General features: G+C 44.8%; 1 protein-coding gene across 3 annotated transcripts in view; it reads left to right on the top strand.

Annotated features, from left to right (window-relative positions):
- Positions 1-15,000, top strand: part of LOC139561427 (1-phosphatidylinositol 4,5-bisphosphate phosphodiesterase beta-3-like) — a 112,684-nt gene that overhangs the window by 31,769 nt on the left and 65,915 nt on the right. For all 3 annotated transcript variants that reach the window (XM_071378504.1, XM_071378505.1, XM_071378503.1), the window contains one exon: positions 13,941-14,009. In XM_071378504.1, coding sequence (XP_071234605.1) covers positions 13,941-14,009 — 69 coding nt within the window. The remainder of the gene's footprint in view (positions 1-13,940; positions 14,010-15,000) is intronic.

Raw genomic sequence — 15,000 nt, 5'->3', positions numbered from 1 at the left:
CTAGCTTACTACTGTACTACCCATGTTCACTTCTGGCAAGTTCTTCTCCCTGACCCCTAATTTTGTCAATGCATGACTTTCCCTAAACATTACCAGATCATGGTCTTGTCCAGAGAGATCAGACTACAGCCAGTAAGACCAACCAAACCAGAAGAGATGTCACATCTCTCATCAAGTCAACCTAACATGTCTGTCTAATGCAACATTTTACATCTACAGATTTAAAACTCACAGAGCATGTGCAACCTCAACCTTACGTGACAGGATGAAATAATACACGAGGCAAACATGGAAAGACTGAAGGCGTAGACTTGGTGAAGGCGTAGACTCGGTGAAGGCGTAGACTTTGGTTTAATACATTCACCTCCAAGCTTACTCCGTGCTTCTGCATTGCTTGCTGTTTGGGGTTTTAGGCTGCGTTTCTGTACAGCACTTTGTGACATCAGCTGATGTCAACGGGGCTTTATAAATACATTTGATTTGATTGATTGCTGAAACTCTCGTAAAAAGGCATTTTATTTTGAACCTTGACCCCTGCAGAAAGAGGCTGCTGTTAATGATCACTGTGATTTATAAAGTAGGCTATAGATTCTTCATTCCCACCCTCATTCAGAATATTTTCTAACAATATAAAGATATTGAAACACTTTTTTTTTTTTTTTTTTTTACTATACTAGTAATTCTTGCGTAAGAAAATGTTATGTGTGGGTTGCCGTAGTTGATTCCAGTAAAAGTTCTTCCTGTAGAACCTCGTTCAGCCCTCATGCTGCCGCTCACCCAGTCATTTATGATGCAGTTGTACCATTTTATTTAGGATGCTCAATGTGTTATCGGTCTATCATGTAAACAAACACTTCTTACTGATTTACGTTTGTACAAATACAAATCTTTCAATCATTCACTGGTGTAGTCACCAGGGTGGCGTCAACCAGGCTAGTAGGACTCTTCTATTGAAGAGAATAAGAATGTTTCAGCCAAAGGACCCTAACCCTTTAACTTCAGAAGCATCTCTCTCTCTCGCTCTCTCTCTGTCTTTCTCGCTCTCTCTCGCTCTCTCCCTCTCTCGCTCTCTCTCTGATCTCTCTCTCTCTCTCTCTCTCTGATCTCTCTTGTCTCTCGTCTCTCTCTCTCTCTCTCTCTCTCTCGCTCTCACACACACAATTCAATTTGCTTTATTGGCATGACGTAACAATGTACATGTACATAATAAGGTTTTCAAATTTTGGGGAAATGACACTCTCTAATTGTTTTATATTTTTGACATTTTGTCAGGAAATGCAGCTCTGTCTCAGGTTCTGCTGTGGTGCAGTGGTTGCACAGCCTTTCCTCTACAGGGAGCCAGGTTTTCCTGTGTCTACCCTTCTCAATGACTAGGCTGTGCTCACTGAGCCTGTACTTTGTCAAGGTTTTTCGAAGGTTTTGATCAGTAACCATGGTCAAATAGTTTACTCTCATACTCTCTCTCGCTCTCTCGCTCTCTCTCTGCCTGTCTACTCCTCCAGTAGCTGTAATGACAGAAAATGCTTACTATTAGACAGTCACACACACACACACACACACACCCCCTCCGTTACTCAGCTGGAGGATGTTTCACAAGTCCGGACGTGTGGAGGATGTTTCAGCTCCACTGTGTTTGTGTTGATTCGAGGGCCTTGGTCTTCACCTGGCCGGTTAGAGCTGGGATTAGTCATCTCTCTAACACACACACACACTACACTACAACACACACACTACACAACAACACAGACACACTACACTACGACACACTACACTACGACACACTACACTACGACACACTACACTACGACACACTACACTACGACACACTACACTACGACACACTACACTACGACACACTACACTACGACACACTACACTACGACACACTACACTACGACACACTACACTACGACACACTACACTACGACACACTACACTACGACACACTACACTACGACACACTACACTACGACACACTACAACACACTACACTACAACACACTACAACACACTACACTACAACACACTACACTACAACACAACACACTACACTACACTACAACACCCTACACTACAACACACCACACTACAACACACCACACTACAACACACCACACTACACTACACTACAACACACTACAACACACCACACTACAACACACCACACTACACTACACTACAACACACTACAACACACGACACTACAACACACGACACTACAACACACGACACTACAACACACGACACTACAACACACGACACTACAACACACGACACTACAACACACTACAACACACTACAACACACTACAACACACTACAACACACTACAACACACTACAACACACTACACTACAACACACTACACTACAACACACTACACTACAACACACTACAACACACTACACTACAACACACTACACTACAACACACTACACTACAACACACTACACTACAACACACTACACTACAACACACTACACTACAACACACTACACTACAACACACTACACTACAACACACTACACTACACTACAACACACTACAACACACTACACTACACTACAACACACTACACTACAACACACTACACTACAACACACCACACTACAACACACCACACTACAACACACCACACTACACTACACCACACTACACTACACCACACTACACTACACTACAACACACTACAACACACGACACTACAACACACGACACTACAACACACGACACTACAACACACGACACTACAACACACGACACTACAACACACGACACTACAACACACGACACTACAACACACGACACTACAACACACTACAACACACTACAACACACTACAACACACTACACTACAACACACTACACTACAACACACTACACTACAACACACTACACTACAACACACTACACTACAACACACTACAACACACTACACTACAACACACTACACTACAACACACTACACTACAACACACTACACTACAACACACTACACTACAACACACTACACTACAACACACTACACTACAACACACTACAACACACTACACTACACTACAACACACTACACTACAACACACTACACTACAACACACTACACTACAACACACTACACTACAACACACTACACTACAACACACTACACTACAACACACTACAACACACTACAACACACTACACTACACTACAACACACGACACTACAACACACGACACTACAACACACGACACTACAACACACGACACTACAACCCACGACACTACAACACACTACACTACAACACACTACACTACAACACACTACACTACAACACACTACACTACACTACACTACACTACACTACACTACAACACACTACACTACACTACACTACACTACAACACACTACACTACAACACACTACACTACAACACACTACACTACAACACACTACACTACAACACACTACACTACACTACACTACACTACAACACACTACACTACAACACACTACACTACAACACACTACACTACAACACACTACAACACACTACACTACAACACACTACAACACACTACAACACAACACACTACAACACAACACACTACAACACACTACGACACACTACGACACACTACAACACACTACACTACAACACACCACAACACACTACAACACAACACACTACAACACACTACACTACGACACACTACACTACGACCTACGACACACTACACTACGACACACTACACTACGACACACTACACTACGACACACTACACTACGACACACTACACTACGACACACTACACTACGACACACTACACTACGACACACTACAACACGACACACTACACTACAACACACTACAACACACTACACTACCACACACTACACTACCACACCCTACACTACAACACCCTACACTACAACACCCTACACTACAACACCCTACACTACAACACCCTACACTACAACACCCTACACTACAACACACCACACTACAACACACCACACTACAACACACCACACTACAACACACCACACTACAACACACCACACTACAACACACCACACTACACCACACTACACCACACTACAACACACTACACTACACTACAACACACTACACTACACTACAACACACTACACTACAACACACTACACTACAACACACGACACTACAACACACGACACTACAACACACGACACTACAACACACGACACTACAACACACGACACTACAACACACGACACTACAACACACGACACTACAACACACGACACTACAACACACTACACTACAACACACTACACTACACTACACTACACTACACTACACTACACTACAACACACTACACTACACTACACTACAACACACTACACTACAACACACTACAACACACCACACTACAACACACTACACTACACTACACTACAACACACTACAACACACTACACTAGACTACACTACACTAGACTACACTACACTACAACACACTACACTACGACACACTACACTACGACACACTACACTACACTACAACACACTACACTACAACACACTACACTACAACACACTACACTACAACACACTACACTACAACACACTACACTACAACACACTACACTACAACACACTACACTACAACACACTACACTACAACACACTACACTACAACACACTACACTACAACACACTACAACACACGACACTACAACACACGACACTACAACACACGACACTACAACACACGACACTACAACACACTACAACACACTACAACACACTACAACACACTACAACACACTACAACACACTACACTACAACACACTACACTACAACACACTACACTACAACACACTACAACACACTACACTACAACACACTACACTACAACACACTACACTACAACACACTACAACACACTACACTACAACACACTACACTACAACACACTACACTACAACACACTACACTACACTACACTACACTACAACACACTACACTACAACACACTACACTACAACACACTACACTACAACACACTACACTACAACACACTACACTACAACACACTACACTACAACACACTACAACACACTACACTACACTACAACACACCACACTACAACACACCACACTACACTACACCACACTACACTACACCACACTACACTACACTACAACACACTACAACACACGACACTACAACACACGACACTACAACACACGACACTACAACACACGACACTACAACACACGACACTACAACACACGACACTACAACACACGACACTACAACACACGACACTACAACACACTACAACACACTACAACACACTACAACACACTACACTACAACACACTACACTACAACACACTACACTACAACACACTACACTACAACACACTACACTACAACACACTACACTACAACACACTACACTACAACACACTACACTACAACACACTACACTACAACACACTACACTACAACACACTACACTACAACACACTACACTACAACACACTACACTACAACACACTACAACACACTACAACACACTACACTACACTACAACACACTACACTACAACACACTACACTACAACACACTACACTACAACACACTACACTACAACACACTACACTACAACACACGACACTACAACACACGACACTACAACACACTACAACACACTACAACACACTACACTACACTACAACACACGACACTACAACACACGACACTACAACACACGACACTACAACACACGACACTACAACACACGACACTACAACACACTACACTACAACACACTACACTACAACACACTACACTACAACACACTACACTACACTACACTACACTACACTACAACACACTACACTACACTACACTACACTACAACACACTACACTACAACACACTACACTACAACACACTACACTACAACACACTACACTACACTACACTACACTACAACACACTACACTACAACACACTACACTACAACACACTACACTACAACACACTACAACACACTACACTACACTACAACACACTACAACACACTACAACACAACACACTACAACACAACACACTACAACACACTACGACACACTACGACACACTACAACACACTACACTACAACACACTACAACACACTACAACACAACACACTACAACACACTACACTACGACACACTACACTACGACCTACGACACACTACACTACGACACACTACACTACGACACACTACACTACGACACACTACACTACGACACACTACACTACGACACACTACACTACGACACACTACACTACGACACACTACAACACGACACACTACACTACAACACACTACAACACACTACACTACCACACACTACACTACCACACCCTACACTACAACACCCTACACTACAACACCCTACACTACAACACCCTACACTACAACACCCTACACTACAACACACCACACTACAACACACCACACTACAACACACCACACTACAACACACCACACTACAACACACCACACTACAACACACCACACTACAACACACCACACTACACCACACTACACCACACTACAACACACTACACTACACTACAACACACTACACTACACTACAACACACTACACTACAACACACTACACTACAACACACTACACTACAACACACGACACTACAACACACGACACTACAACACACGACACTACAACACACGACACTACAACACACGACACTACAACACACGACACTACAACACACGACACTACAACACACTACACTACAACACACTACACTACACTACACTACACTACACTACACTACACTACAACACACTACACTACACTACACTACACTACAACACACTACACTACAACACACTACAACACACTACACTACACTACAACACACTACAACACAACACACTACAACACAACACACTACAACACAACACACTACAACACACTACGACACGCTACAACACACTACACTACAACACACCACAACACACTACAACACAACACACTACGACACAACACACTACGACACACTACACTACGACACACTACACTACGACACACTACACTACGACACACTACACTACGACACACTACACTACGACACACTACACTACGACACACTACACTACGACACACTACACTACGACACACTACACTACGACACACTACACTACGACACACTACAACACGACACACTACACTACAACACACTACAACACACTACACTACCACACACTACACTACAACACCCTACACTACAACACCCTACACTACAACACACCACACTACAACACACCACACTACAACACACCACACTACAACACACCACACTACAACACACCACACTACAACACACCACACTACAACACACCACACTACAACACACCACACTACAACACACCACACTACAACACACCACACTACAACACACCACACTACAACACACTACACTACAACACACTACACTACAACACACTACACTACAACACACTACACTACAACACACTACACTACACTACAACACACTACACTACACTACAACACACTACACTACACTACAACACACTACACTACACTACAACACACGACACTACAACACACGACACTACAACACACGACACTACAACACACGACACTACAACACACGACACTACAACACACTACAACACACTACAACACACTACACTACAACACACTACACTACACTACACTACACTACAACACACTACACTACACTACACTACACTACACTACAACACACTACACTACACTACACTACACTACAACACACTACACTACACTACACTACACTACACTACAACACACTACAACACACTACAACACACTACAACACACTACAACACACTACAACACACTACACTACAACACACGACACTACAACACACGACACTACAACACACTACACTACACTACAACACACTACAACACACTACACTACAACACACTACACTACAACACACTACACTACACTACACTACACTACACTACAACACACTACACTACAACACACTACACTACAACACACTACACTACAACACACTACACTACAACACACTACACTACAACACACTACACTACAACACACTACAACACAACACACTACAACACAACACACTACAACACAACACACTACAACACAACACACTACAACACAACACACTACAACACAACACACTACAACACAACACACTACAACACAACACACTACGACACACTACGACACACTACGACACACTACGACACACTACGACACACTACGACACACTACAACACACTACAACACACTACAACACACTACACTACAACACACTACACTACAACACACTACACTACAACACACTACACTACAACACACTACACTACAACACTACAACACACTACACTACAACACTACAACACACTACACTACAACACACTACACTACACTACACTACACTACACTACACTACACTACAACACACTACAACACACTACACTACACTACAACACACTACAACACACTACAACACACTACACTACACTACAACACACTACAACACAACACACTACACTACACTACGACACACTACACTACAACACACTACAACACGACACACTACAACACGACACACTACACTACGACACACTACAACACGACACACTACAACACGACACACTACACTACGACACACTACACTACGACACACTACACTACGACACACTACACTACGACACACTACACTACGACACACTACACTACGACACTACAACACACTACACTACAACACACTACACTACAACACACTACACTACAACACACTACACTACAACACACTACACTACAACACACTACAACACACCACACTACAACACACTACACTACACTACAACACACTACACTACACTACAACACACTACACTACACTACAACACACTACAACACACTACAACACACTACAACACACTACACTACACTACAACACACTACGACACACTACAACACACTACGACACACTACACTACAACACACTACGACACACTACACTACGACACACTACACTACGACACACTACACTACGACACACTACACTACGACACACTACACTACGACACACTACACTACGACACACTACACTACGACACACTACACTACGACACACTACACTACGACACACTACACTACGACACACTACACTACGACACACTACACTACAACACACTACACTACAACACACTACGACACACTACACTACGACACACTACACTACGACACACTACACTACGACACACTACACTACGACACACTACACTACGACACACTACACTACGACACACTACACTACGACACACTACACTACGACACACTACACTACGACACACTACACTACGACACACTACACTACGACACACTACACTACGACACACTACACTACAACACACTACACTACGACACACTACACTACAACACACTACACTACAACACACTACGACACACTACACTACGACACACTACGACACACTACACTACGACACACTACGACACACTACACTACGACACACTACACTACGACACACTACACTACGACACACTACACTACGACACACTACACTACGACACACTACACTACGACACACTACACTACGACACACTACAACACACTACGACACACTACAACACACTACACTACAACACACTACAACACACTACACTACAACACACTACAACACACTACACTACAACACACTACACTACAACACACTACACTACAACACACTACACTACAACACACTACAACACACCACACTACAACACACTACACTACACTACACTACAACACACTACAACACACTACACTAGACTACACTACACTAGACTACACTACACTACAACACACTACACTACGACACACTACACTACACTACAACACACTACACTACAACACACTACACTACAACACACTACACTACAACACACTACACTACAACACACTACACTACAACACACTACACTACAACACACTACACTACAACACACTACACTACGACACACTACACTACGACACACTACACTACGACACACTACACTACGACACACTACACTACGACACACTACAACACACTACGCCACACTACGACACACTACGCCACACTACGACACTACACTACACTACACTACACTACGACACACTACACTACGACACACTACACTACGACACACTACACTACGACACACTACACTACGACACACTACACTACAACACACTACACTACAACACACTACACTACAACTCACTACAACACTACACTACACTACAACACACTACACTACAACACACTACACTACGACACACTACACTACGACACACTACACTACGACACACTACACTACGACACACTACACTACGACACACTACACTACGACACACTACACTACGACACACTACACTACGACACACTACACTACGACACACTACACTACAACACACTACACTACAACACACTACACTACAACACACTACACTACAACACACTACACTACAACACACTACACTACACTACACTACGACACACTACGACACACTACAACACACTACGCCACACTACACTACGACACACTACACTACGACACACTACGACACACTACACTACGACACACTACACTACAACACACTACACTACGACACACTACACTACGACACACTACACTACAACACACTACAACTCACTACAACACTACACTACACTACACTACAACACACTACACTACAACACACTACACTACACTACAACACACTACAACACACTACACTACAACACACTACAACACACTACACTACAACACACTACAACACACTACACTACAGCACACTACAGCACACTACACTACAACACACTACAACACACTACACTACAACACACTACACTACAGCACACTACAACACACTACAACACACTACACTACAACACACTACACTACAGCACACTACACTACAACACACTACACTACAACACACTACAACACACTACACTACAACACACTACAACACACTACACTACAACACACTACAACACACTACACTACAACACACTACACTACAACACACTACACTACAACACACTACACTACAACACACTACACTACAACACACTACAACACTACACTACACTACACTACAACACACTACACTACAACACACTACAACACACTACACTACACTACAACACACTACACTACACTACAACACACTACACTACAACACACTACACTACAACACACTACAACACAACACACTACACTACAACACACTACAACACAACACACTACACTACAACACACTACACTACAGCACACTACAACACACTACACTACCACACACTACACTACAACACACTACAACACACTACACTACAACACACTACACTACCACACACTACACAACACACTACACTACAACACACTACACTACAACACACTACACTACAACACACTACACTACAACACACTACACTACAACACACTACACTACACTACGACACACTACACTACGACACACTACACTATCACACACTACACTATCACACACTACACTACGACACACTACACTACGACACACTACACTACGACACACTACACTACACTACGACACACTACACTACACTACGACACACTACACTACGACACACTACACTACACTACACTACGACACACTACACTACACTACAACACACTACACTACACTACAACACACTACACTACAACACACTACACTACGACACACTACACTACGACACACGACACACTACACTACAACACACTACGACACACTACAACACACTACAACACACTACACTACAACACACTACACTACAACACACTACAACACACTACACTACAACACACTACAACACACTACAACATACTACACTACAACACATGTGGGACAGACTCTTGGTGATTGGCTAGCAAGCCTGATTGCTGTGGTCTAGAGGGAGTCGTCATGGCGATGTTGTAATGAAACCAAGGCCTCTGGGAGAGTATATAAATGACCCAAAAGCTTCCCTCCAGGAAGTAACATTCCCCACGGGCCAATCAGGGACGAGCGCCTAGACCATTGATCTGCTAGTCTTGACCTATAACCTTTAATGACGGAGGAGAGGAGGGAGAGAGTGAGAGGAGGTTGGAGAGATGTCTGGAGAGAGTGAGAGGAGGGAGGGAGGGAGAGAGAGGAAGGAGAAATGTCTAGGGAGGGAGAGGAGGAAGGAGATGTCTGGAGAGAGTGGGAGGGAGGGAGGGAGGGAGAGAGAGGAGGTTGGAGAGATGTCTGGAGAGAGTGAGAGGAGGGGGAGAGAGAGGAGGAAGTAGAGATGTCTGGAGAGAGTGAGAGGGGGGAGAGAGAGGAGGAAGTAGAGATGTCTGGAGAAAGTGAGAGGAGGGAGGGAGGGAGAGAGAGGAAGGAGAAATGTCTAGGGAGGGAGAGGAGGGAGAGGAGGAAGGAGATGTCTGGAGAGAGTGGGAGGGAGGGAGGGAGAGGAGGAAGGAGATGTCTTGAGGGAGGGAGAGAATGTTGAGGGATGTGATTTGACAAACTTTTTAATAACCCTAGAGATGACAGAGGGGGAAATAGAGAGAAATGGTGGGGACTGTCAGATCAAAAGACAACGACTAAAAGGAGAGAGAGAGCGGGAGAGATCCTGTCCTTCAGCTTAACAGCGCAAATATTTACAGTGTGGCCTCAACTCTGTTTATGGCCCCCTGTACAAGCACGTTCCCCTCCATTCCTCTCTCGCTCCCTTCCTCCTCTCCCTCTGTCCTTTCTTCTCTCCTTCTGTCTCATCCTTCTCTCCCTCCCCCTCTTCTGAGAGGGAGAGAGGGAGCAGAAAAATGAAAGAAAGCTTTTAAGCTCTGGAGTAAAAAGCAATAAAAGCTTCTGCTCTGTTTTTACTTTTCTTGTTCTGTCACGTTTTCCCTCTGTCCTGTTTGGTTCCACTCTCTCTGTCTGTCTCTGTCTAGTATCCCTTTCTTTTGTATTGAAATCCATTAACACCTGTTTCCATTTCAAAGATGAACAGAACATGAAGTATGTGAAACGACTGTCTGTCTCTCTCTCCCCTCTCCATGTCTCTCTCTCCCCTCTCCATGTGTCTCTCTCTCCCCTCTCCATGTGTCTCTCTCTCCCCTCTCCATGTGTCTCTCTCTCCCCTCTCCACGTCTCTCTCTCCCCTCTCCACGTCTCTCTCCCCTCTCCACGTCTCTCTCCCCTCTCCACGTCTCTCTCTCCCCTCTCCACGTCTCTCTCTCCACTCTCCACGTCTCTCTCTCCCCTCTCCACGTCTCTCTCTCCCCTCTCCACGTCTCTCTCTCCCCTCTCCACGTCTCTCTCTCCCCTCTCCACGTCTCTCTCTCCCCTCTCCACGTCTCTCTCTCCCCTCTCCACGTCTCTCTCTCCCCTCTCCACGTCTCTCTCTCCCCTCTCCACGTCTCTCTCTCCCCTCTCCACGTCTCTCTCTCCCCTCTCCACGTCTCTCTCCCCTCTCCACGTCTCTCTCTCTCCCCTCGTGTCTCTCTCTCTCCCCTCGTGTCTCTCTCTCTCCCCTCGTCTCTCTCTCTCTCCTCGTCTCGTCTCTCTCTCTCTCCTCGTCTCGTCTCTCTCCTCTCGTCTCTCTCTCTCCCGTCGTCTCGTCTCTCTCCTCTCGTCTCTCTCTCTCCCCTCGTCTCGTCTCTCTCTCTCCCCTCGTCTCGTCTCTCTCTCTCCCCTCGTCTCGTCTCTCTCCTCTCGTCTCTCTCTCTCGTCTCGTCTCGTCTCGTCTCTCTCTCCTCCCCTCCCCTCGTCTCTCTCTCCTCCCCTCGTCTCTCTCTCTCCCCTCTCCACGTCTCTCTCTCTCCCCTCTCCACGTCTCTCTCTCCTTCAGGAGGTGGAGATTCTGGATATCAGCCAGATCAGAGACACCAGAACTGGGAAGTTCGCCAAACTACCAAAGGTGGGTAACGTGTGTGTGTGTATTTTTGCTACAGTGTGATCTGTGTGAATACGGGCCTCAACATCAGTCCAATAGCAGTGGAGAGAGAGAGCATGTCATGGGAAGCATTCAATCCGTTGTTTCTGATTTGGTTGGTGGCCCAGCCCTCGAGCTACCTCTGTCTACTGTGACACAACCTCCACACAACCTTCACACAACCTTGGTTGGTGGCCCAGCCCTCGAGCTACCTCTGTCTACTGTGACACAACCTTCACACAACCCTCCGTAGATGTGACACAACCTCCACACAACCTTCACACAACCTCCACACAACATTGGTTGGTGGCCCAGCCCTCGAGCTACCTCTGTCTACTGTGACACAACCTCCACACAACCCTCCGTAGATGTGACACAACCTCCACACAACCTTCACACAACCTCCACACAACCTTGGTTGGTGGCCCAGCCCTCGAGCTAACCTCTGTCTACTGTGACACAACCTTCACACGACCTTCTGTAAATGTGACACAACCTTCACACAACCTTGCTTTGTCCAGATCCTCAGTACAACTGCCGTTGACCTCTGTCCATTTCTCCCTACACACACACACACACACACACACACACACACACACACACACACACACACACACACACACACACACACACACACACACACACACACACACACACACACACACACATTTATGAACACCTGCTCTTTCCATGACATAGACTGACCAGGTGAATCCAGGTGAAAGCTATGATCCCTTATTGATGTCACCTGTTAAATCCACTTCTATCAGTGTAGATGAAGAGGAGGAGACAGGTTAAAGAAGGATTTTTTAAGCCGTGAGACGATTGTGTATGTTTGTGCCATTCAGAGGGTGAATGGGCAAGACAAAAGATGTAAGTGCCTTTGAACGGGGTATGGTAGTAGGTGTCAGACGCACCGGTTTCTGTCAAGAATTGCAACACTGCTGGGTTTTTTCACACTCAACAGTTTCCCGTG

Source organism: Salvelinus alpinus, chromosome 31 (genome assembly GCF_045679555.1).
Source record: "Salvelinus alpinus chromosome 31, SLU_Salpinus.1, whole genome shotgun sequence".
Lineage (NCBI taxonomy): Eukaryota > Metazoa > Chordata > Actinopteri > Salmoniformes > Salmonidae > Salvelinus > Salvelinus alpinus.
This window is presented reverse-complemented; position numbering and strand designations above follow the sequence as displayed.